Raw genomic sequence first — 27,833 nt, 5'->3', positions numbered from 1 at the left:
TCTTCATGCTGATATATATATAGTTTATTCATAAATCATATTCATTATTCATAACCTTGATGAATTTTCACTGAACACATCTATGTGACTAACACTCTGCTCAAGAAACAGAACATTATCAGCATTCCTAAATTCCCCAGATAACTGTGTTTGAATTTTATTTTGGCCTTCTTTTGCCCACCATTATTTATGAAATTTATCTATTTTGTTGTGCATAATTGTATATAATTGTAGCCTATTCTTTCCCATTTATAGGATATTTTGTTTTCTTAATTCAGTTTTTAAAATTTATCCATTCAAAAATTGATGGGTATTAGTGCAGTTTCCAATTTGTGGCTCTTTCAAATAATGGTACTATAAACACTCTAATACATATTTTTCTGAATGTATATATGTGTGTGTGTGTTTCATTTTGGTATATGTCTAAAAATTGTTGGGTCATGCATATGTTCAGGTTTAATAATAGAGCCAAACAATTTTCCAAAGTATTGTACAAAACCATATTCACACCAACAGTGAATGAGAATTCAGGTTGGTTTTTCTGCCTCCTTGGCAACACTTGACATTTTCTGTCCTTTTCATTTTAGGCTCATATAGAGTAGTTGTTATTATCTCATTATGGTTTAATTGGTAATTCCCTGATTGTTAATGAAATTTTCATATGTTTATTGGCCATTTAGATATTCTTCTTTATGATATCCTTAAATACTTAACTGACTTTTTTCTAACAAATCTAAAGATATTAGGGTCTCTATTCTCCACCCAATCTAGATAACGCAGGACCTTAGCAATATTTAGATTACTATCTTTCCCTCACTTAGCGGTTGTGTGCCTTCAAGCAAGTTCCTTAACCTTATTTTGCCTCATCTGTTTCTGCATCTGTAAAATGAGGAAATTTTAAGTACTTAACTCCCAAGTTGTTGTGAGAATTAAATGAGTTTAAATATATAATACATTGAACAGTGCCTGGCATGTAGTATTTACAACATGAATTTAGTTGTTGTTGTTGTTGTTGGCAAAAGGATAGACAATATATATCAAGGGGACAGAATAGAGATTCCAGAAATAGATGGACACAAATATAGCTACTTGATTTTTGACAAGGGTGCAAAGGCAACTCAGTGTAGAAAGGATAATCTTTTCAACATATGGTATTGGAACCACTGGGTATACATATCCACAGAGAAAAAAAAGGACCTATGCCTTATACCTTATGTAAAAAAATAATTCTAAATGAATCATAAATTAAATGTAAAACATGAAACTATAAATCATTTATAGGAAAACATAGGAGAAAACTTCTGGCTTGGGTTAGGCAAAGAGTTCTTCTCAGATAGGACCATAGCATAATCTCTATAAGCAAAAAGTTAATAAATTAGACATCACCAAAATTTGAAAGTTTTGCTCTATGAAAGACACTCTTAAGATAATTGAAAAGACAAGCCATAGATGTGATGAGAATATTTCCAAATCACGTATCTGACCGAGGACTTGAAGTCTAAAAGATCAGCAAAGATTTAAACAAATACTTCACTAAAGAAGATATATGGGTGGCAAATAAGCACATGCAAAGATGCTCAAAATCATTATTCATTAAGGAAATACAAATTAAAACCACAGTGAGATAACATTGTACATGTTAGAATGGCTGAAATAAAACTAACAGTAACCAAGTGGTGGCAGTGATACAGAGCAAGTGGCACTGTCATATAATGCTGGTGGGAAAGCAAGATGGTACAGACACTTTGGAAAGCAATTTGGCAGGTTCTTACACATTTAAATATGCATTTGCTATATGACCCTACTGAAATAAAAATTTATGTTCAAACAAACACCTTTATGCAAATGTATAGCAGCTTTAATCTAACAGCCCCAAACTGGAAACAACCAAATGGTACATCTGTAAAATGGAATGTTACTCAGCAATAAAAAGAAACAAATTATTGGGCAGCCCCGGTGGCGCAGCGGTTTAGTGCTGCCTGCAGCCCGGTGTGTGATCCTGGAGACACGGGATCAAGTCCCATGTCAGGCTTCCTGCATGGAGCCTGCTTCTCCCTCTGCCTGTGTCTCTGCCTCTCTCCCTCTCTCTCTCTGAATAAATAAATTTAAAAATCTTAAAAAAAAATTATTGATACATGCTACAATGTGGGTGAATGTCAGATGCATTACACTGAGTGAAAAAAGCCAGATTCAAAAGGCCATATGCTGTATGATTCCATTTATATATGAAATCCTGGAAGAGGCAAAAGTATAAGGATGGAGAATAGGGATGGAAAATAAACAATGGTTGCCAGTAATTAGAACTTGACCACTAAGAGGCAATTTTGAGGGAATTTTGGGAGGCGATGGAAGTGTCACATAACTTGGTTATGGTGCTGTGACAAATATTTTTTGTATTTGTCAAAACTTAACAGAATTGCACACAAATACACACACATGAATTTTACTATATAAATTTTTTTAAAATTAAAGTAAAATCCTTCTTAGATTATTTCTCTGAATATTGCTTCTCTGCTACTATTTTTTCTTTTGGAATCTCTGTTACTTTTACATTATATACTCTTAATTTTCTCTAAGTCTCACAATTTCCTTATATTTTTCATTTCTTTATGTAATTGTTGTGCCCAAGATCGCGAATTGGAGAAACCGCCAAGGAGCCGACACCGATGCAATCACACGAGGGTTTATTTACAAGCTCGAGCCTGGGTCCAACTATACCCGACACAGCGAAGCAGGGACTTGGACCCTGAGACTAAGAGGCTTAGCAACTTTATAGGGGCCAGTGGCCAATGGGATACGCAGAAAGTTTCACAGTCATGCTGGTCCTCTGAGCCGGATTTCCGGTTAGGGTATGTCCTGGTCTTTGACTAGGGCGGGGCAGTGCCCTAAGTAATGAGCAGGTCAGCACAAGGCGGGTAGAGCCCGAAATAGAGCCAGTACTGCTCTGCTTGTCCAGGGGTAGGGGATTTTGTTCAGTTTCCTGGGTCCCACAGTAATTAGATGAGTTTCTCAGTGTTATCTTTCATCTCATTAATTGTGTTCGATGAATTTATCTTAAAATTTTTGAATTTTTAATTTTCCAAGATTCTGTCTTAGTCTCCTATTAGTGGTTCTGGAACCCCTTCCCTCAGAGCTTTTGTTAATGTAGTAGAGTCATTCACAGCACCAGAGGATGATTCGGTCAAGGTCTTGTCTCAGTGATATTCTCTGCTTCTAGCTAATTCTCGCTTCCAGATCTCAGTGCTTCATATGCCTGTGGTTTTAGCCTCTACTTATTTATCTGTTGCTTTTATTTTATTTTATTTTTTTGTCCATAGAAATCTTTCTCTTTTTTCGCCCAAAGTTTTATTTAAGTAATTGTTGCACCCTATGTGAGGGCTCAGATTTATGACCCTGAGATCAAGAGTCACATGCTCTTCCAACTGAGCTGGCCAGGTGCCCCTAGAAATTTTTATCTTATATTTGAGTAGAACTATGTCTTTTTAAACTTTTAAGAATACATATTTTATGTATCTTGCTTGCTTGATGTATTTGAGAGAGAGAGCAAAAGAGAGCACACAAGCCCAGGGTGGGGCAAAAGGGAGAGGAAAGGCAGACTCCTTGCTAGGCAGGGAGCTCCTTGTGGGGCTTGATCCCAGGACCCTGGGATCATGACCTGAGCCAAAGGCAGATGCTTAACTGACTAAGCCACCCAGGTGCCCTACTTATCTTGCTTTTATCAATGAACACTATCTGATATTTCATTATACAACGATGCCAGTGATTCTCAACTGGGGGCATTTTGCCCCTCAAAATACATTTGCCTGGAGACATCTTTGGTACAATGCACAAGACAGTTCCTACAACAAATTATCTGATCCAGAAGATCAATGATATTGAAGTTGAGAAACTCTGCACTAAATAATTAAAGAATATGATATTTTTCATATGTGACATCATCATTACCTATTTAGTTGCCTTTCTAATGTGCACTTAGAGGGTTTTTTTTTTTTTTGTATTATAAGTATCACTTTGATTAATAGCCTTCTATACCTTTTTGTATAATTCCCAAATGTAGACATTTTCTGAACCCAAAGAAAACTAAGATTTGAGAGGCACCATCTTGGAAGCTGGAAATTACTTAGGAAACAACAAAAGTATGGGAACAACAAAGTTTTTATCGTTATATTTTTAGTGGAACTTATAATATGTTCATATATAAAAATCTCCCATTAGTTTTATTTTTTAACATTTTATTTAAATTCATTAGTTAACATATAGTGTAATATTAGTTTCAAGTGTACAATTTAGGATTCAGCATTTCTATGCAACACCTGGTGCTCATCACAAGCCCCCTCTTTAATCCCTATTATCTATTTAACCCATCCCCCCCCCACCTCCCCTGTGGTAATCATTTTAAACCCTTTTTTTCCAGGTAATATGCAATTGACCCTTAAATAACATGGGTTTGAACTGTGCAGGTCCACTTATATGTGGATGATTTTCAATATAGTACAGGACTATTAATGTATTTTCTCCTTCCTATGATTTTCTTAATAACATTTTCTTTTCTCTAGCTTATTTATTGTAAGACTGCAAAATATGTGTTACTCGACTATTTATGTTATTGGTAAGGCTTCCAGTCAACAGTAGGCTACTGTTTATATATGTATATATGTAAGTAGTTAAGTTTTGAGGGAGTCAAAAGTTCTATGTGGATATATAGCTGCACAGGTTGGCACCCCTAATCCTCATATTGTTTAAGGGTCAGCTGTACTCCTAAATTGTTTCAAGGCCCTTCATGTTCTATACAGCTTTCTTTGAAAGCTTCCTACAGCCTGCTTAATGGTTAGGTATCACATTTCAGAATCTTATGGAGTACTTGACCAATTTGACTATAACTACCTCTTGCATCCTTTATTTTTTTTAAAGATTTTAATTCTTTTCAATACATACAAGTATTAATGATGATTGGTAGTAGGGAAAAGATAATAGAAAAAAAAGAGGACTGGCTTTAATCTGCTGCCTAATCTTAGTTCAAGTGCTTCTCTTACCTAGACCTCAATTTTATTATCTGTAAAATGAAGAAGTTATACCATATAGTTCCTATAGGCTTTTCTAATTATAAACCTGTGATGTGATATGCTGTTATTTTATACTACTTCTATTTAGCTTTTGGCCATGATTATCTATTGTTCCTGGGATAAAATAGAGATAAAACAAAGATGTCTAAAATATTTTAAAGTTCCTTATATTCTTTATTACCTTCCATCTGCCTTCTTATAGTGATTGACAATACAAATTTTAAAATGAAAAGTGTCTTCTGTTGAAGGACTGTGAAGAATGATACTGGAAAAATAAGAATTTAGAGGTAGACTGGGAAAGGAGAAAGCTAGATAAGAAAAAAAGAGGTGACAGCTGTACAAAAATAAACAAAAGCTAGGTATCAAATCTAGGCAGGGTCAGATCCCTAATCTCCATGAGGCCCTGTGTAATTCTCAAATTCAGAGTCTTAAAATTTGTTAGAATTGCACAGGACCCTAGAATTCGGGTCTCCCAACTTTCTAGTCTTAACACTACGCTATGTAATATCATTTAAATTATTATGTCACTTAATTTTACCTTGAGAGTGAAGATACATGCATGAAATAATCTTTTATAATTTATTTGTATAGGTTTTTTTAACCACTTAACTTATTTTCTGGCTGCTGGTGCTGTTACTTTGGGAATTGGTTTCTTTGCTTTGGCATCAGCTTTGTGGTTTCTGATTTGCAAACGAAGGTAAGGTTTGTTAGAATGTTTAACTTTTTTTTCCTTTTTAAAATTCAAATGAAAGCCTTTTTCACTTGGTATTAAATAACTATAACAGCATTGTTTCTATAATTTGAGGTTTGGTTATAGACCCTTTGATTGAGGAGGAAAAGCTTTACATGTTTAAAATAGCCTGGAAAGATAACTCCTACTAGTATAATAGTCTACTTGAGTAGTGTAATAGCAATATTCATGCATTACAATTTTAAGGATTAATGAGATATATTTTATTCTCTGGAAGACATGAATTCAAATTATAAGGCTAGAAATTTTTAAATTTTTTTATTTTTAATTTAGAGGTTAAAAACATTACAGAGATAGACTCTCTTTCTTTAGGAGATACTCAAGAGAAGAGCTGACAAAATGCTCTGGTATAGTCTAAATATAGTCTTTTGCCAGGGACAGAAAACCCTAAATTTGGTGGTTTTGATTATTTAGTTCAGTATTGTTTTGTTTGGTGTTTAAAAATGTAAATTGTAACATGTTCTTGCACACACTCCTCCAGTATTCCCTTATCTCAGCAAATGAATACATAATATCTGTTCACTTGCACAAGTCCGAAAACTGGAAGTTATTCACTTATTCATTCTTTTTAACAAATATTTATTGGTGCCTGCCATTGTTCTAGGTACCAAGGATACAACTGTGAACAAGTCAGACAGGGTTTCTGTTCATAGACTGGCAGTGCCACTGGGAGGAGACAGATAATGAAAAATAAAGTGGTCGAAGAATGTCTCTTCAAGCGGGCAGTATTTAATCCAAGATCAGAGTTAAAAGAAGGAGCAAAACATGTGAAGACTTTGTCAAAGAGCTCTCTAAGCTGAAGGGGATAGCAAAGATCCCCACATGGGAATGTTCGTGGTATTGTTCAGTAAAAAGAAAGAAAGCTAGTGTATATAGAGTGTAGTGAGTGAGGGAAATAATGAAGAGATTGAAGATGTAGATAGGGCCAGATCACATAGGATGTTGTAGGCTAGAATGTAGACTTTGGATTTCATTATTTATGCCATTATAAAGTTTAAAGTAGGGTAATCATTATCCTAATATTATGATAATTATATTAATTATCAATTAATATTGAGTACTTACTACTACATACTAGGCACTATTCTAAGTGCTTTATATATGATCTCATTTAGACTTCATAACCACCCCATGAGGTAGCAGTAATATTATCTCCCTTTTAAGGATACTATATCATCACCCATTGGGGATTTGCATTTTTATAACACTTTAAAATTTGATATATAATTAATATGCAATAAAGTACATAGATTTTAAATGTACGATGATGAATTTCAGCAAATATATTCCCATGTAATCACAACCCCAGTCAAGGTATACAATTTTCCATCACCCTGGAAAGTTTCCTCATGCTCCTTTCCAGGCATCACTCCCTACCTCCCACTCAGAGGCAATCTTTATTCTGATTTTTATTACGATAGATTAATTTTGCGTAGTCTTGAATTTCATGTAAATGGAACCATATGGACTTTTTTATGTCTGCTTTTTTGACTTAACATAATATTTTTAGATTCATTCATGTCATTGTATTTATCTCTATTTCATTCTTTTTATTGATTTTTATTCATTGTATAAATATACCTCAGTTTATTCTTTTAAAGGACAGTTGGGTCATTTTCAGTTTTTAGTTATTAGGAGTAAGGCTGCTATGAATGTTCTTATATAAATCTTTTTGTACATGTGCTTTCACTTCTCTTGGGTAAATACCTAAGAGTAGAATTGCTGATCATATGGTTAACTTTGTAGCAAATTGCTAAACAGTTTTCCAACATGGGTACTCCCAACGTACTCCCACCAGCAATCTATGAGAGTTCTAATTCATATTTTTTAAAAGATTTTCCCCACTTCTCTGTGAAGCCTGAATTTTAGTTGAGCAAGAGTGAAAGCAGGGAATGTTAGGAGGCTGTTACATAGTCCAGGTCAGAGATGATAGTGTCTTGGACTAATATGGAAGTAAAAGAGATGAAAAGAAGAGATTGGATTTAGGGTGTGTTTTGCAGGTAAAGTTAGCAGGGCTTGTTGATGGATTGGATTCAGTAAGGAAAGATAAGTGAAATGGCAGAATTAATACTAACACCTCCATTTCTACCATGAGCAGCTGAGTAGTTGATCTTGCCATTTGCTGAGATGAGAAGATGATTAGAGAGGGGAGCATGTGGAGGAAATAGTGATAAACTAGGAGTTGCATTTTAGATGTAAGCTTGAAAGTCTGTTGAAATCCATTAGAAATGTCAAATACTCGGATGTACATGTAGGAACTTCAGGAGAGAATTCAAGCCTGAAGATTTCGGATATCAATGTGTAGAGGGTATCTACGGCCATAGAACTAGGTGAGACTAATGAAGGAGTTAGAACCTAAGACTATGTCCTTCCAACATGAAAAATCTAGCAAATGAATAGGAAGAATCAATGCTGAGAAGAAAAAGCAGAAAGGTACACTGTCAAGGGTGGCAAGATTAGAAAATGTTTCCGGGGGTAATGGGAAGATGGTGGAGTAGGAGGACCCTAAGCTCACCCTGTCCCATGTTTACAACTGGATATCACTCACATCCAAGTCAATAAACCAGAGAGTTACCCGAAGACTAGCAGAACAAACTCCACAATTAAACGTGAAGAAGCTGCATGGCAAGAGGTTAGAAAGAGCAGAAACTGTGGTCAGGAGCTGCCCATAGGAGGGAGAGAGCTGCAGTCTTAAGAGAGGGTAAAACACCAGGAATCCCACACGGAGAAAACAAATTCTCCATAACCTCTGGCCCTGAAAACCAAAGCAGCTGAATTCTGTGAGTTGTATAACCAGCAGGAAGTGGAGCCTAGAGTTTTGAAAGAGGGCTAGTGGGAGCCCTTAAAGAGTCCTTACCCTTAAAGAGCCCAAGGAAAGGCAACATAGAAGTGACAGTTTGCAGAACTGAGGGAGATCTGTTTATACTGATTTCAGAGAGTGTTGGAAGATTTCTCTGGAAACAAAGGAGCTGGCAGGTGCCATTTTCCTCTCCTGGCCCCCAGCATAAACGTGAAATCACCTGCAGGAGGTGTACTGTGGCTTGCCCACGAGTTCTCCTGAGGACTCAACAACTCCAAGCCTGCTGGACTTAGCCCTGGGCTCAGTGCAATTTTTGTTGACACTGTCAATGCTGTACCTACCCAGTGCTTCTACATGCTGTGCCCTCACAGCCACCACACTTTGGGAGGTCCAGCCTAGGACTAGTGGGTCAATGCAAATTTTACTAACACTTCATGTGTCCAGCCCAGACACCAAGTGCCCCTGATGGCCACCACCACCCTCATATGCTGTACCCTGGCCGCCACTTGGCTTTGGGAGATCTGGTATAGGACTAGGGGTTCAGTGCAAATTTTGCTAACACCACTGCCCCACCCCCAAGCCCTTCTTTTGTCACACCCCCTCAGAGCTGGCCTACCTGGATCTCACTAACATAGAAAGCAAACATAGCCCACAACAGGCAAAGAGTCAGTGCAGATGTCTGGACTGAAATGAAAAGTGACTCAGACACCATAGCAGGATGCAAGCAACACACATAGGAGACTCCTCTGAAGAGCCAGGTTCTAGTGAATAGGGGACACTGCACTGCAGAGCACTACAGGACCTCTTCTTTGTAAAGCCACTACTTTCAAGAACAGAACATACAGCTGACTTTCATAACACACAGAAATGGCCATAGAGAGGTAGACAAATGAGACAGAGTCCCAAATGAAGGAACAAGACAAAATCACAGCAGGATATCTAAGAGAAAAAGAAATAAGTAAGATGCCTGATACAGAATTTAAAGTAATGATCATAAAGATACTCACTGGACTTCAGAAAAGGGTGGAGGACATCGGTAAGAATCTTGACAAAAACATAAAAAAATTACATATCAGAGATGAACTCAATAAATGAAACTAAAAATATAATGGATGTAATAAATAGTACACTACAGGAAGCAGAGGAATGTATCGGTGACCTGGAGGATAGAATAATGGAAAACGATCAAGCTGAGCAAGTAAGAGACAAATACTACATAATGAGAATAGACTTCTTTCTTTTTTATTTTTAAGATTTTATTTATCTGTGAGAGACGCAGAGAAATGCAGAGAGAGAGGCAGAGGCACTAGCAGAAGGAGAAGCAGGCTCCACGCAAGAAGCGTGGGACTCGATCCCGGGTCTCCAGGATCATGACCTGGGCTGAAGGCAGAGCTAAACAGCTGAGCCACCTGGGATGCCCCAAGAATAGACTTATAGAACTCAGTGGGTCCTTCAAGCATAATAACATGTTAGAGGGATACCAGAAAGAGAAGAGAGAGAAAGGGAGGCAGAAAATGTCTTTTCAGAAATAATAGCTAAAAACTTCCCAAATCTGGGGAAACAGAGATCCAAATACAGGAGGCACAGAGACTCCCCCAAAACTTCAATCAAGAAGGTCCACACCAAAACACTAAGTAATTAAAATGACAAAAAAAATGATAAAGAATTTTAAAGATATCAAGAGAAAAGAAGACAGTTACATATACAGGAAACCTTATAAAGATATCAGCTGATTTTTCAGCAGAAATTTTGCAGGCCATAAGAGAATAGTGTGATGTATTCAAAGTGCAGAAAGGGAAAATTCTGCAGCCAAGAACACTTTACCCAGCAAGGCTATCATTCAGAATAGAAGGAGAGATAAAGAGTTTCCCAGACAAAAGTTAAAAGAACTCATGGCCACTAAACCAACTACAAGGAAGGTTAAGGATTTAACGGACTCTGCGATGGAAAACAAAAGCCATAAGTAAGAATAAGAAAAATAAGAATCACAAAATAAAAGAGTATAAAAATGATTCCAAATATCTAAATTGTAGAGAGGAGAGAAGTAAAGAATGACTTTAAAAATAAGTGACCATCAGCTTAATATGGACTACTATATGTAAAAGATGTTACATATTAACCGAATGGTAACCACAAATCAAAAAACAGTAATAGATATGCAAAAAATACAGAGTAAGGAACCCAAGTATATCACTGAAAATCCCCCAGCCAGCCATGAAGGAGAGAAAGAAAAGAATCAGAGAAAAACTATAAAAACAACCATTAAAGTAACAAAACGACAATAAATATGTATCTACCTATCAATAACTACTTTGAATGTAAATGGACTAAACACTCTAGCCAAAAAACATAGGGTGCAAGAGTGGATAAAAAACACAAGACCCAACTATAGGCTTCTTACACAAGACTCATTACAGACTTAAAGACACCTGCAGATTGAAAATAAGGAGATGGAGAAATATTAATCGTACAAATGGTTGTCAAAAGAAAGCCAGAATAGCAATACTTTTATTGGACAAAATAGATATTAAAATAAAGTCTCTAAAAAGAAACAAAGGACACTATATAATAATAAACAGAACAACCCAACAAGATATAATGATTGCAAATATTATTTACACATCCAATAGTGGAGCACCCAAATACATAAAACAGTTAATAACAAGCATAAAGGAAATATTCAATAGTAATACAATAATAGTAGGGGACTTTAACACTCCCCTTACATCAATGGACAGATATTCCAAACAGAAAATCAGCAAGGAAACAATGACTTTGAATAACACACTGGACCAGATGGATTTAATGGATATATTCAAAATGTTCCATCCTAAAGCAGCAGAATACACATTCTTTTCAAGTACACATGGAACACTCTCCAGAAGAGATCACATATTAAGGCACAAAATAAACCTCAAGAAATTAAAAAAAGATCAAAGTCCTACCATGCATCTTTTCTCACCACAATGTTATGAAATTAGAAATCAACCACAAGAAAAAATCTGGAAAGACCACAAATACATGGAGGCTAAATAACATGCTACTAAACAATGGGTGGGTCAACCGTGAAATAAATGAAATTAAAAAGTACATGGAAACAAACAAAAATGAAAATACAATAGTCCAAAATCTTTGGGATCCAGCAAAAGAATTATTTTTAAATTTATTTTTATTTTTTAGAGCTAGAGAGAGAAAATGAGAGCAGGGGAAGAGGGAGAGGGAAAATTTTTTTTGTATATTTTTATATTGGAGTTCAATTTGCCAACATATAGCATAACACCCAGAGCTCATCCTATCAAGTGCCCCTCTCAGTGCCTGCCACCCAGTCACCCCATCCCCTTGCCCACCTCCCTTTCCACCACCCCTTGTTCGTTTCCCAGAGTTAGGAGTCTCTTATGTTCTGTCACCCTCACTGATATTTCCCACTCATTTTCTCTCCTTTTCCCTTTATTCCCTTTCACTATTTTTTATATTCCCCAAATGAATGAGACCATATAACGTTTGTCCTTCTCTGATTGACTTCACTCAGCGTAATACCCACCAGTTCTATCCACATTGAAGCAAATGGTGGGTATTCATCGTTTCTAATGGTTGAGTAATATTCCATTGTGTATATAGACCATATCTTCTTTACCCATTCATCTTTTGATGGACACTGAGGTTCCTTCCACAGTTTGGCTATTGTGGACATTGCTGCTATAAACATTGAGGTGCAGGTGTCCTGCCTATTCACTGCATCTGTATCTTTGGGGTAAATCCCCAGTAGTGCAATTGCTGGGTCATAGGGCAGTTCTATTTTTAAGAGACAGAAAATCTTAAGTAGGCTCCACACCTAGCACAGAGTCTGATGTGGACTCAATCTTATGACCCTGAGATCATGACCTGAGCCAAAGCCCAAAGTTGGATACCTAACAGACTGGGCCACCCAGGCAACCTCCCCACCCCCCACCAACAAAAGCAATTCTAAGAGGGAAATTTATAGCAGTATAGGCCTACCTCATGAGTAGAAAAATCTTAAATCAAACCCTAGACCTAAAGAAGCTAGAGAAAGAACAACAAACAAAACCTAAAAGGTTTTACAGAATAAAGGAAATAATAAAGATTAGACCAGAAACAAATTATATAGAAACTTAAAAAAAATAGAACAGCAGATCAATGAAGCCAATGAAGCCAATGAAGCCAGGAGCTGATTCTTTGAAAAGATCAACAAATTTGATAAACCTCTAGCCAGACTCATCTGAGAGAGAGAGAGAGCGTGAAAGGACTCCAATGAACAAAATCACCAATGAAAGGAGAAATAACAACTAACATCCTAGAAATACAAATAATTTTAAGAGAATATTATGAAAAACTGTATGCCAAAAATTAGACAACCTAAAAGAAATGGATAAATTCAGAGAAATATAATCTATGAAAACAGAAATAGGAAGAAACAGAAAATTTGAACAGACCTATTACCAGCAAGACGATTGAATCAGTCATCAAAAAACTCCCAAAAAACAGCAGTCCAGGGCCAGATGGTTCACAGGTGAATGCTACCAAACGAAGAAGAGTTAATACCTCTTCTACTAAAGCCATTCTAAAACATAGAAGAAGAAAAACTTCTAAATTTATTCTGTGAGGCCAGAATTATCCTGATATCAAAACCACATCAGAGATGAACATTGATGCAAAAATCTCAAAAAAATACTAGCAAACAGAATCCAACAATACATTAAAAAAATCATTCACCACAACCAAGTGGGATTTATTCCTGGGATGCAAGTGTGGTTCAATATTCACAAAATAATCAATGTGATACATCCCATCAATAAAAGAAAGGATAAACAGAAAAATCTCAACAAAATACTAGCAAACAGAATCCAACAATACATTAAAAAAATCACTCACCACAACCAAGTGGGATTTATTCCTGGGATGCAAGTGTGGTTCAATATTCACAAAATAATCAATGTGATACATCCCATCAATAAAAGAAAGAATAAACAATAAAAGAAAGAATAAAAAGAAAGAATAAACATCAATAAAAGAAAGAATAAACAGTTGACACAGTACAACATTCATTCATGATAAAAACCCTAAAAAAATAGGTTTAGAGGGGACATACCTCAGTCTAATATAATAAAGGCTATACATGAACAGCCCACAGCTATTATGATCCTCAGTGGAAACACAGAGCTTTCCCCTAAGGTCAGAAACAATACAAGAATGTCCACTCTTACTACTTTTATTCAACATAGTACCAGAAGTCCTAGCCAAAGCAATCAGACAACAAAAATAAATAAAAGACATCTAAATTGGAAAGAAGTAAAACTCACTCTTATTTGCAGTTGATATGATACTATATATAGAAAATCCTAAAGACTCCACCAAAAAACTACCAGAACTGATAAATGAATTTAATAAAATCACAGGATACAAAATCAATATGCAGAAATCTGTTGAATTTTTATACACTAATAATGAAACAACAGAAAGAGAAATTAATAAAAGAGTCCCATTTACAATCTCACCAAAAATAATAAGATACCTAGGAATAAAGAGGTGAAAGACTTCTACTCTGGAAACTATAAAATATTGATGAAAGAAATTAAAGATACAAATGAAAAACATTCCATGTTCATTGCTTAGAAGAACAATTACTGTTGAAATGTCCATACAACCCAAAGTAATCAGATTTAATGCAATTCCTATCAAAACACCAACAATATCTTTCACAGAACTAGAACAAAAAATCATAAAATTTATATGGGACCACAAAAGACCCTGAGTAACCAAAGCAATTTTGAAAAAGAGAAAGCTGGAGGTATCACAATTCCAGATTTCAAGTTATATCACAAAGCTATAGTAATCAAAACAGTATGGTACTGGCACAGAAATAGACACATAGATTAATGCAACAGAATAGAAAACACAGAAACCCATAATTTTTTGTCAGTTAATCTTCGACAAACCAGGAAAAAAATATCCAATGAGAAAAAGAAAGTCTCTTCAACAAATGGTATTGGGAAAACTGGACAGCCACGTGCTAAAAAATGAAACTGCACCACTTGAAGAGAGCAAAGGCAGTAATTTCTGACATTGGATCTAGCAACATTTTTCTAGGTATGTGTCTCCTGTAGCAAGCGAAATAAAAGAAAAAAATAAGCTATTGGGACTACATCAGAATAAAAACCGTCTGCACAACAAAGGAAATAGTCCAATTAAAAAATGGGCAGAAGACATGGATATTTCCCCAAAGAAGACATCCAGATGGCCAACAGACACATGAAAGGATGCTCAACACCACTGATCATGAGGAAAATGCAAATCAAAACCACAATGAGAGATCACCTCACACCTGTCATAATGGCTAAAATCAAAAGCACAAGAAGCATCAAGTGTTGTTGAGATGTGGAGAGAAGGGATCCCTCTTCCACTGTTGGTGGGAATGCAATGTAGAGCAGCCAGTGTGAAGACAGTATGGTGGTTCCTCAAGAAATTAAAAATAGGGTCACCTGGGTGGCTCAGTAGTTGAGCATCTGCCTTTGACTCAGGGCATGATTCCAGGGTCTGGGATCGAGTTTTGCATCAGGCTCCTTGCAGGTAGTCTGCTTCTCCTTCTGCCTATATCTCTGCCTCTCTCTCTGCATCTCTCATGAATAAATAAAATATTTAATTTAAAAAAGAAAGAATTTAAAAATAGAGCTATCCTATGATCTAGTAATCGCACTACTGGGTATTTACTCAAAAATAATCCAAAAACATGAATTTAGAGGGATACATGCACCCCATGTTCATTGCATTATGTACAGTAGCCAAACTATGGAAGCAGCCCAAGTTTTGATTGACATATGGATAAAGAGGATGTGGTATAATAGACAATGGAATATTATTCAGCCATAAAAAATAAAATCTTGCCATTTGCAGTGACATAGATGGAGCTAGAGAGTATAATGTTAAGCAAGATAAGTCAGAGAAAGACAAATACCATATGATTTCACTCATATGTGGAATTTAAGTAAAAAACAATGAGCAAAGCAAAAAAAAAAAAAAAAAAAGAGAGAGAGAGAGAGAGAAACCAAGAAGCAGATATAGTGAACAAACTGATGATTATCAGCAGGGAGGTGAGGGGGAGATGGGTGAAAAGGTGATGGGGATTTTTTTAAAGATTTATTTATTCTTGAGAGACATGGAGAGAGAGGCAGAGACACAGGCAGAGGGAGAAGCAGACTCCCCAGAGGGAGCCCAATGCAGAACTCATGCCCTGAGCCAAAGACAGATGCTCAACCACTAAGCCACTCAGGCATCCCAGTGATGGGGATTAAGGAGTGCACTTGTCATGATAAGTACTGGGTGATGTATGGAATTGTTGAATCACTATATTTGCACCTGAAACTAAGATAACACTGTGTGTTTACTGGAATTTAAAGTTAAAAAAAAAAAAGAAAGAAAAAAATAGAAAATGTTTCAAGAAGGAGGAGAAGATGATGTTGATAGTGCTTAAATTGAGAAAGATGAGGATAGATAATTTTTGAATTTGGCAAATGGAAGTTATTGCTGATCTCTGACAGTTTTGGTGGAATGATGGGCTCAAAAGTTCACATTTGAATAAAAGGATGTAAGATAATTGAATCAAGTATAGACCTCTCTTTAAAGAAGATGGGTTGTTTTGTTTTTTTGGTGAAGGCGACTTGATAAATGGAGAAGTAGCTGGAGGAGAAGGGTTGTTTTTCTCTAAAGATTGAAGATATGCTAGATACCTTCCTCTCTCTTTCACACTTCCCCCAAATTTGAACCATCACAAAGTTCTTTTTATTTTACCTCATAAATCACTCAAATCTGTCCTTTTCTTTCAGTTACCAGTGCCCCCATCTCATTTATCATTATTCCTCATATAGATTACTGCAGTATAACTGACCCTCTACCTTCACTATTGTCCTCATTATATCTCTTCACATTTCTAATCAAGTCACCCAACCATTTCATCCCATCCTCATTATATTATAAAGGACTTCCCATTGCTTTTAGGATAAAGACAAATGATACGACTTTTAAGGCCTTACATGGTCTGCCCATTTCATCTCCCACTTTCTCTTGCTTTCACTGCTTCTGCTTCACTATCCTAATCTGGCCCCTAGGTCTTTATACTGATATTTTTTCTGACTGGAATATTCTTTCTTCTGCACCTCCCTTCCTTCACAATACTCTACCTAATAGCTTATTATTACTTCAGATGCTCAATTCAAGCATCTTTTTCCTCAGAAAAGCCTTCCCTAACCTCTCTAACCAGATTTATTCTCTTTGCTACATATTCCCACAGTACACCAGGCACCCTTCCTTGACAACGTTTTCCAAAATCATAATTTTTCATTTTCTTGTCAGTGTTTTATTAATATCTGTCTTCCTTAATAGTGTTTAACCTCCACGAGAGCGTCTGCCTTTGGCTTACATTGTGATCCTGGGGTCCTAGGATCAAGTCCCACATCAGGCTTCCTGCATGGAGCCTACTTCTCCCTCTGCCTATGTCTCTGCCTCTGTGTGTGTGTGTGTCTCATGAATAAATAAATAAAATATTTTTTAAAAATTTGTATTCTATGAATAAAATAGGTGTAATGAATCAGTAACATGAAAAGAGAATATATATTTTGGTTTGTGTTATAAAAATAAGAATATAGTAATATTTTTTATTTTGAACCTTTGTGTATAACTATTGGAAATAATAGTTTAAGTGGTTTATAATGGAACTCATGTTTAATAATATTCTCTACCATATATTTTTCAGAGAAATATTTCAAAATTCCAAATTTAAAGCAACTGATGAGAGATGCAGGCAAAGATCATCAAAGGCAAATATTAAAGCTCATTCTCAATGTGTCTTTATTTCTCGAAATTTTCACACTGGAGGATTCCAATTACAGGTAGTGTATAATATTTTATAGAAATCTTTTCAAATAATTTATATGATACTATGTCATTAACATTGTTGTCTTTAAATTTGAAGGACAGAGTATCCACTGTTATTTTTAAATTTGAGAGATAGTAACATGGAGCTAAATTTAAATTACCTAAGCTAGTTAGTTTTTATATTATAGGAAACTGAAAAGCTAATTGAAAATGTCTGCTTTTATAATTGCTTCTGTATATCTCTAGCCTGAGAACCTATACTCCTTTTATTGAGATTGCTATAGGAATTAAGATAAATGGTGTAAGAAAAGCAAAGCAAAATTACCAGGCCTATTTTAGGAAAGTGATTTGGAAGTAAGAGGATACTCAGATAACCAAATAATTTAACAAAACCAACTAATTGAAATTAAGTACAATTTAACAAGGATTTATTAAGACTTCGTTGCATTCTAAACTCTGGGAACCCCCTATTAAGGATGATAAGATATGCTAGAATAATAAAAGTGGGAAAGCCAGACACATAGTTAACTTCCTGTTATGTGGTGTCAAAACAGTGTTACATGGACAAAGTAAAATAAGGGAGATACCAACAGAAATTTAAAACTGTGATATAACTAAACAAAACTAATATTAGTGGTTTATGGTATCATTATTATTATGATAGCATTAGTAAATAGCAACAAATTGATAGGATATCAAAGTTTCATAGTACATATTGAATATTGAACTCAAGTTGAACTCAGCGTTCACTTGCTTAACAAATATTTTTCAAGTGTCTTAAATATGACTAGTTTTGGCACTGAGGCTACATAAACAAAAAAGATATGAGTTCAGACCTAGATGAGCCCAAAGTTAGTAGAGAAGAAAAACATAAACTAAAAATTACAACATAATGTGGTAAGAGCCACAAAATTGAAGAAATACAGACAAGGAAGCATAAATTCAGGAAAGCTTCACAGAGAAATTTTTAGCTGGATTTTGAGAAACCAATAGAAGTTTGCCAGGAGGAAAGAGAGTGAAGGACATCCATTCTGTGTTCAAAGGCTTGCAGCTATGAAAGTAACATGTTCAGTAAAAATGTTACAATGTTTGGGGCCTAGAGTTCACAGAGGGAAGTGGTGGGGGATGATCCTGGAGATAAGGTTATGAGAAAACTCATTTATAGCCTGGGGTTTGGGATTTTACTCCATAGGCTTTACAGATCCACTGGAGGCATTATGGGATTATGGTCAAGAGCATAGACTGTAAAGCCAGTTAATGCAGGTTAGAATCCTGGCTCTACCACTACTAGCTGTGTAATCTTAGGCAAATCACTTAACTTCAGTGTGTCTGTTTCCTCATCTGTAAATGAGGATGATTTCATCTCTAAAGAATCGTTATGGGAAGTAAATTAATTAGTATGTAAAAAAAACACTCAGAATTATGCTCACATAGTGAGCACATTACAAATTTACCATTATGACTACTGAAGGGTTTTAAGCAGGTGGATTTAATGATCAAATCAATTCTAAAGATTAATAGCTCTGACTTTGAAATAAAAGATTGTTTGAAAAAAAAAAAAAAAAAAAAAAGATTGTTTGAAATTGAGATTTCATTCAGAGAAAAATGTTTCTATGCAGGATTTAATAATAATTGAATTTACTGAGTATCCATCACATGCTAGGCATTTTGCTAGGTACTTCAGTATAATGATGTCTTCATACCTAATGATAGATACAGACAAACAGACAATTACAAAAATGTCATGAGTGCTATGATGGAAGAAGTGCACATATAGTAGTACTGTTTATTTTTCATTCAACAAATACCTAATAAAGGCATATATGCTAGGTACTGTTCTAGGCAAATGGAAATTTGGTAGTGAACAGGAAAGATAAGAGTCCCTGTTCCCATGAAATTTATAGTCTAATGGGAGAGATAAATAATATACAATTAAAATATTATTCAGGACTCTTGATAGTCACTGATAGGAACCTAATTCAGAAAAAAAGAACAAAACGTAGTATGAAAATATGGTAGGAAAAGAATAAGGTAGTGCTGACTTCATCCACAATCAATTTAAGTACCAAAGGATTCTTTTTCATATCATCCCTCTTTTTCTCATCTCAGTTTCTGCCTGTGTATCAGCCTCTTCGTCACCTCCTAGAAGTAGTCAGGATAATGAAAATTGTAACAAAAGATATGGCTTAATATATAGAATTAAAGCTTAATTTCCAAAAAAGCATTTATTGTGAAATACAGTATACAAACAAAAGAATACCCACAAACAACTTAAAGACTAATAAATGTAATTATTTATACCCACCACCCAAAATAAGAAATAGAATATTACCATTACCTTTGAGGTGTCCTGAGTCTTCATTTATCTCTTAGAGTCAATATCCCCACCCTTCGACCCATTATCCTATAATTGCAGTTAATCATTTCTTTGCTTTTCTTTATGGCTTTACCACAAATACTGTAGATCCTTGAACAATGTATTATTAAGTTTTACATATTTTTAGACTACATGTCTAGTATACTCTTACTTTTTTGTACTGTTCCTGAGATTCATGTAGGTTATGTACTGTTTCTGAGATTCATGTAAACATATATATACTCATAGTTTATTATAGACTTTTTTTACAGTATTCTATTTTATGAGCAAATCAATTTTTACATTTCGCAAATAAGCCTAAAATTAAAAGACCTCAAATAGCCAAAGGAAAGAACAAAACTGGAGGTATCACAATCCCAGATATCAAGATATGCTACAAAGCTGTAGTAATCAAAATAATATGGTACTGGCACAAAACCAGACACATAGATCAATGGAACAGAATAGAAAACCCAGAAATGGACACACAACTAATATGGTCAACTAATCTTTGACAAAGCAGGAAAGAATATCCAATGCGAAAAAAAGACAGTCTCTTCATCAAATGGTGTTGGGAAAACTGGACAGCAAAAGAATGAAACCGGACCACTTTCTTATACCACACATACAAATACATTCCAAATGGATGAAAGATGTAAATGTGAGACAGAAAACCATCAAAATCCTAGAGGAGAACACAGGCAGCGACCTCTCTGACATCGGCTCTAGCAACTTCTTACTTAGACATGGAGGCAAGGGAAACAAAAGCAAAAATGAACTATTGGGACTTCATCAAGATTAAAAGCTTCAGTGTCATGTCTAAAACCTTTCTCTAAGGTGGTAAAGATTTATGCCTATATTTTCTTCTAAAAGTTTTAATAGTTATATTTAAGTGTCTGATCTATTTTGAGTTAGTTTTTGTATATGGTGTGAGGTATGGGCCCAACTTCATTCATTTGCACGTACATATCTGGTTGTCCCAACACCATTTGTTGAAAAGACTATTCTTTCCCCAATGATTGTCTTGGAACACTTGTCGAAAATCAATTGACTATAAATGTGAACGTTTATTTTTGAAATATCAGTTCTATTTCATTGATCTATATATCTGTCCTTATATCAGTACTACATCTTAATCATTGCAGCTTTGAAGTAAGTTTTAATTTCAGGAAGTTCTCCAACTTTGTCCTTTCTCAATATTATTTTGCTGTAAGTTTTATATTTTATATTTCTTTGATCGACTTTTAGTTAATTTTTAAAATAAAGTGTGAGGTTTAAGTCAAAATTCATTTTTTTGGCTACTGATGTCTAATTGTTCCAGCACTATTTATTGGAAAGGCTATCCTTTTTACACTGAATTGATTTTGCAGCTTTTGTCAAAAATCTGTTAGGCAAATATGTGTAGGTCTATTTCTGGATTCTCTGTCTGTACTGTTGACCTCTGTCTATTTCTACCAGTACCATACTCAAGCTACATGGTAACTCATAAAATTGAGCAGGATGGTTCCTCTAATTTCATTCTTCTTTTTCAATATTTGGGTTTTCTTTCTTTCTTTCTTTTTTTTTTTTTTTTGGTTTTCTTGTTTGTTTTTTGTTTTTTTTTTTGTTTTTCTTTTTTGCCTATTCATATACATTTTAAGATAAATTAATCTCTAGCTACAAAAAATCTTGTTGAGATTGTGATGGAAATTATATTCAGTTTATAGATCAGTTTGGAGCAAATTGCAATCTTTATTAAAATTGATATTTATGTTGACCTGTGTTCTGTGACCTTTATAAATAAATTTACTTATTACTTTTAGCAGCTTTTTTTTTTTTTGTGGACTCCATAGGATTTTCTTCAACACAATCATATCATCTATGAAAAACATCAATTTTACTTATTGTCCAAACTTTATGCTTTTATTTTATTTTCTCATCTTGTTATACTGGATAAGACCTCCAATATAATGATGAATTAGAAGTGTTGAGAACAGTTAGCCTTTTTGAATCCCTGATGTCAGAGAGAAAACATTCAACTCTTCATCAGTGAGTAGAAGGTTAGCTATGGAATTTTTGTAGATGCATATTATCAGGTCAAGGAAATTCCCTTCTATTCTTAGTCTAATGAGAGATTTTTTTGTTTTGTTTTTTAAGTCATGAAGTTTGCTGAATTTTGCCAAATGGTTTTTCCACATCTTTTGACATTGTTTACATGGATTTTCTCTTTTGTTAATGTGAATTACAATGTATTTCAAATGTTAAACCAAGCTTGTATTCCTGGAATAAACCCCATTGGATTTGATTTACTGATATATTTTAAATCACTATTACATCTATGATCATGAGGGACATTATTCTACAATTTTATCTTGTAATAGCTTTGTTAGATTTTTAAAAAGATTTTATTTATTTGTTTGAGAGAGAGAGAGAAAGAAAGAAAGAACATGAAAGAAAGAACAGGGGGAGTGGCAGAGGGAGAAGCAGACTCCCCACTGAGCAGGGAGACTGATGCTGGGCTCAATCCCAGGACCCGGGGATCATGACTTGAGCTGAAGGCAGATGCTTAACTGACTGAGCCCCTCTTTGTTAGATTTTAAAATCACAGTTATTCTGGTCACAAAACAACTGTGAAATGTCTTCTGTTTTTAATAGTATCCACTTATTATCCTTCTGATGTCTGTAGAATCTTTAATAATGGCACTCGTTTTATTCCTCATTATATCTCTCTTTTCCTAAATCAGTCTTGCTAGGAATATGCAATTTTATTATTCTTAGAGTTTTCCTCTTTTATAATATAAACATTTAATGTTTAAATTTTCCTCTAAGTACTGCTTTTGCTGCATCCCACCAATTTTTATGTTTTGTTTTCATCATTATTCAGTTCAAAATATTTTAAAATTTCCTTTTGTTGTTTTTCTGATATTGACATTTTTGAAGAATACAGTCAGTTATTTTATAAATCATAGACTCATTTTGACTTTCCTTGTGATCAGATTCATTTTATCACTTCTGAAGACATACAATGTTCATCTGCTTCCTCTAATGATTTTAGTTGATCACACAATCAGGATGATATCTGTTCTTCACCCATTGTATTATTCCTATTTTTACCCTAACAATTAAATAATCTGTGTGATGACACTTTGTAACCATGTAAATATCTTTTCTTCATCAAACTCTACTTACCAGCTTAATAGCTGGTAAATAAATAAAACCATTCTACTACTTCCATCTATATTTGTCATTTGGCTTTCTACTATAAGAAAAAAGCTCTCTTTATTTTATTTTTTAATTTGTGTAGACTTATGGGTTTGTATGTTATTCAGCAGATGATAATCCATTGTTATACTTATTTTGATGTTCAAATTTTTCCAAATTTAACCAATGGGAACTCCTTTCAAGGTTGTTTCTCTTTTTTATATGTATCTGTCATTTTTCGAGCTCTTACTTCTGAAACTATAGCATTATTTTTAATAGGTGGAAGAATATTTATTGTATTAGTATCTATGAATCAATACATTTAAGTATTTCTTTGCATTAAGAATTTTAAAATGAAGATTTTAAAAAAGCTTAGCAATGTTGTAAAAGACTTTCTGGCAACTGAATATTTACACAAATCCAAAATTATTAACTTGGAATAATACATTTCTAGAAGTAGATTTGTTATATTTCCCTCAAGAAAAATTCTTCCTAATAATGGGCAGCAATATGTAAGAATGTTCATTTTGCTATTCCCTTAAGTTTGGGTGGAATTTCAATCATCTAGGGCCTTATTCTGTGGTCCTCAGACCAGTGAGATTGTCATTACCTGGTCACATCTATTAGAGATGCACAATCTCAGACCCCACTTGAGACCTGCATTTGAACAAACTCCCCAGGTAAGACATAGGCACATTAAAGTCTGAGGGGCAGCGTTCTAATATAATTTATATAGGAGTCACAAATTGAATTGATCCAGGTAAGGTAAGTCAGGAGCCTATACTGGCATTTATATTTATAAAAGATTAAAGTGACAAATAAGAAAGTTGATTCTGAAAAAAAGTGTTTATATGTTATTCTATATACATATGTGTGTGTGTGTGTATACACGTGACATATATACACACACATGCCCTCACACACACACCCTATATATATGTATATCCGAAACAAACCATTTTGGGGGACAAGACAAATCAGATCAGCATGGAGTATTAACACTGTTCCCCCAAAACACAAGAAGATAATGTCATTATCTCTCCCCCCACACACACTCCATCCCAAACACCCTATGCAGTAGCCCACTGTTTATCTAGTGGTCTAAGGAAAGACTGAATCAGAACTGCTTGTATGTTACAATGCATACCCCAAAACCCCTGCCAGAGAATCTGTTAAATAGTAGAGTCTGATATTATGTCCAAGTATCAGCATTTTAATAAGCACACCAGGTGATTCTGATGCCCTGGAGTTTGAGAACTACTACACCATGACAGTTCCTAGAACACATCTGGAATGTATTGTTTGAGCAACTGTTTTATTTGCTTCAAAAGAATAGTTGCATTTTAGTAAAAGTCTTCAGCCTGAATTCACTTTTTTGTTGTTGGTGGTTAATGGAATGAGTAAGTCTAGGAATTCTAATTACTTTTTTAGCCCTTTCTAGTTCTAACAAATGACTCTGAGTTAGTTGGGAGGGAGAGAAATAATCCTGATGAACTCTATTTCACCCTTCCATTCCCTATCCTGAGACTGCCTTCTTGAACCAATTCACATTCTTTCCAGATGATACCTAAACACTTTTTTTTTTCTGTAAATATATTTTGGTGAAATAAACTCATATCATGGAAAAAAAACATTCCATCAAAAATGTATTATGATGTTAAAATAAATTATTATTATATAAATATGTTAAATATATTAAAGAAATTACCTAGAAACCAGTTTTTAAATACAAATAACTTTTTTTATGTAGGAGGAACAAAGAAAAAAGGAAACAGCACGTATAAAAGGTAATTTTTCTCAACAATTTATTAGAAGAAATCATAATCAACTTAGAGCAATTTGTATCTTAAAGAATGAAGAGGCCTACCTAAATGTTATCTAAATATTCTTTTAATATCATGGAAATTGAAGGGAAGCATTAATGTGTTAGTATGTGGGTGGGCATTTATTTCTTAAAAAACAAAAACTTGGGGCACCTGGGTAGCTCAGTGGTTGAGCATCTGCCTTTGGTGTAGGTCGTGATCCTGGGATTGAGTCCCGCATTGGGCTCCCCACTGGGGGGAGCCTGCCTCTCCCTCTGCCTATGTCTCTGCTTCACTCTCTGTATTTCTCATGAATAAATAAATAAAATCTTAAAAACAACAACAACAAAAAGTTGCAATGTCACATCTTAAATTAAAATGTGAAACAAATTTTTGTTCCTTATTTATACACAAAAGTATCATAGTCAGGGGCACCTAGGTGGTTCAGTTGGTTAAGTGTCCAATTCTTAATTTCAGCTCAGGTCATATCTCAGGGTTGTGAGACTGAGCCTGGCATAGGGCTCCACACTGGGCATGTAGCCTCTTTAAGATTCTCTCTCTCTCTCTCTCTTTCCTTCCACCTCTCCCCTCCTTCTCTCTCTCTCCTCCTCTTAAAAAGAAAAAAAAAGTATCATCGTCAATGCCATATAATAATCCTGGAGGGTCAAAAGACATAAGGATTTTATAATCCTCCAGATGTTGCATATTATGTCTTAGTACCTCAAAACATTACCCTCCTACATAATATTTCTGTTATACATTAATATCAAAGGCCAATATATATAACATATCATAAAAGATACTTAGGATACTATATAGTGTGATATTTTCTAAAACTTAACATTTTTAAATACCAACTGTGCAGCATAATTAATGTAATAGGAGAAGCATGAGTCTTAGAGTACTAGAAGTCTAGATGAAGTCTATTGTGTATCTGATTTGTGATGAGTCATCAGTCTCTAAATCTCGATCTTCTCCTTTGTGAATAATAACTACCTTGAAAAGTTATTGAGAAGGTAAATGAGATATGGCAATATATCAAACTGCTTTGCATATTTTAAGGCACTCTAACAATGTTAGTTGTTACTTTAAGTGGTGTAAAGCCAACCCATAGGTCCTTCCTACTATTGACCAAACAATCTGTAATCTGCCTTCTTACAGAGGCATGTGTTTTTAAATTTATTTTTAAAAATAAGGCAATACTTATCTATAAATATTTAAGAAACTATGTTTTCTGATATTAAGGGACATTCCAGAACTGAGCTTTCTAGCCTGCTTAGAATCTTCTCCTATTAAAACAGGTTGATTTTAGACTAGCCTTTTCTACTCTTGATTATTATGAAATTATTAATCCCCAATTGCATATTTAACATTGTACAGATGATGATAGCAACTCAGAATTTTCACTATTGCATCCTCCTAACCATTTTAACCCTAAAACGAGTCTGAATTTTAAAAAGAAACATTGTCCTTATAAGTAAGATTTGGCTCATGAATATGTAATATTAATAGCAAATCTATTTTTCTTTTACAGCGATTAAAGATCACACTAAAGATGAATTCTGCTTTGCAACAAAAAAGGTCATTTGTGACCCCTCAGAGACTAGCTCGGCAACACATCCCAGCAGTGTTACCTTAAGTTTATCAACACTACCATCTGATTCTTATTACAGCCAAAGTATAGAAGCAGCTGATGACTGGTTTTCTGATGATACTCTAGCAAAAAAGAGCTCTACAATGCCTTTTCTCAGGGAACCTCTAATGGAAAAAGTATTTTCATACCTGTCAACAATTTCATTAGAAGACTGTACTGAAAATGAACTGAATATGACACTTTATGATGATCAGAAAGATGACAGCATTAAGGAAATATTTTCACGAAGACATACAGAGGTTGAAATACAAAACCTTCAACACAATATTGAATGACTTTTTTCTTTTGAAACTTTGTTACACTGAAATCATGGAAAGTTAAAACTAAATTACCAGCTTCTGAGTTTCTTAACATGCTCATACTATTACTTTTCTTGTCCTTTACCGTTGAGTGGTCCTACTTCCCTCACCAATTCTTATTTCTAGAAACAAAATTATAGGAAGAATAGAGTGACATCATGAACATTAAGCTTAACTCCTTGTATCTCATCAAAGGACATAATATATAACATGAATGTACTTCAACATACAAGAGAAATACTTTAAGAAATCTTCAGCACAAATAGATTTTGGAATAAAACATTCATAGCATTTCCTTATACTTTTAACATTTTCAATTTTATTTCAATCTGGGTGGGCCGAGCAGAACACTTCCATCAGCATTTCTGATTTTTAAGTACATAAATCTCCTACCATTCAAATTTATTTTGTCATGATTTTGGTGAACAATATAATTTTGCTCTTTAAGGGGAGCCTGGAACACTGAAAAATCCAGAAAATAATTTTCTTTGCCCTTTCCTATATGTGCTTCTTAGAATGGTTTCCCAATCCTTATTCCACTATGATGGACATGTGGGCAGCTATGTTCTTAAGCAGTTGATTCAAGCTAGATGAATCAGAGTTCCTCCCTAATCTGAGAGATCCCCCCTTCTTTTTTTTACATATTTTTATCATTTTATTAGGAATAATTCCAAATGAGTTATGAAGGAAATTTACTGAGTTTGATGAGTTTTCTAAAAACTCTTAATGAAGATAATCTGAGAGCCCCTTGGTTGGATGTCTATGTTTGGCCCTAAAGGATTTCTGATACACACCATGAAATTAGTCTTTTTCCCCCCTTTCTCCTAAATACTCCCCATGTAATTAGTCTCTTTTGGGGGAAAATGATTAATTATAATAACTTTTTTTTTAATTATAATGACTTTTGTGCTTAAGTCACTCATACCAACACCTGGACATATCTTCCCAATAGATAAATCATACCTATTACAATAAATGAAAAGAAACTTGTCTCGATTAAGAAAGAAGTATTGCCCAGGCCTATCATTTCTGTTCCATGGGA

The 27,833-nt window shown here is 34.7% G+C and overlaps 1 protein-coding gene across 3 annotated transcripts in view; it reads left to right on the top strand.

Moving 5' to 3' along the window:
* The window catches only part of C15H1orf185 (chromosome 15 C1orf185 homolog), a 33,194-nt gene extending 6,102 nt beyond the window's left edge, over window positions 1-27,092 (top strand). For 2 of the 3 annotated variants that reach the window (XM_038558072.1, XM_038558073.1), the window contains exons 2-5: window positions 5,655-5,760; window positions 17,379-17,514; window positions 24,787-24,823; window positions 26,373-27,092. In XM_038558072.1, the coding sequence (XP_038414000.1) occupies window positions 5,655-5,760; window positions 17,379-17,514; window positions 24,787-24,823; window positions 26,373-26,767 (674 nt within the window). In that variant the 3' untranslated portion in view covers window positions 26,768-27,092. The remainder of the gene's footprint in view (window positions 1-5,654; window positions 5,761-17,378; window positions 17,515-24,786; window positions 24,824-26,372) is intronic. The other variant, XR_005370233.1, reaches the window with a different exon arrangement.
* The last annotated feature ends 741 nt before the right edge of the window (window positions 27,093-27,833 follow it).

Source organism: Canis lupus, chromosome 15 (assembly GCF_011100685.1).
Source record: "Canis lupus familiaris isolate Mischka breed German Shepherd chromosome 15, alternate assembly UU_Cfam_GSD_1.0, whole genome shotgun sequence".
In the NCBI taxonomy this organism is placed as follows: Eukaryota; Metazoa; Chordata; class Mammalia; order Carnivora; family Canidae; genus Canis; species Canis lupus.
This window is presented reverse-complemented; position numbering and strand designations above follow the sequence as displayed.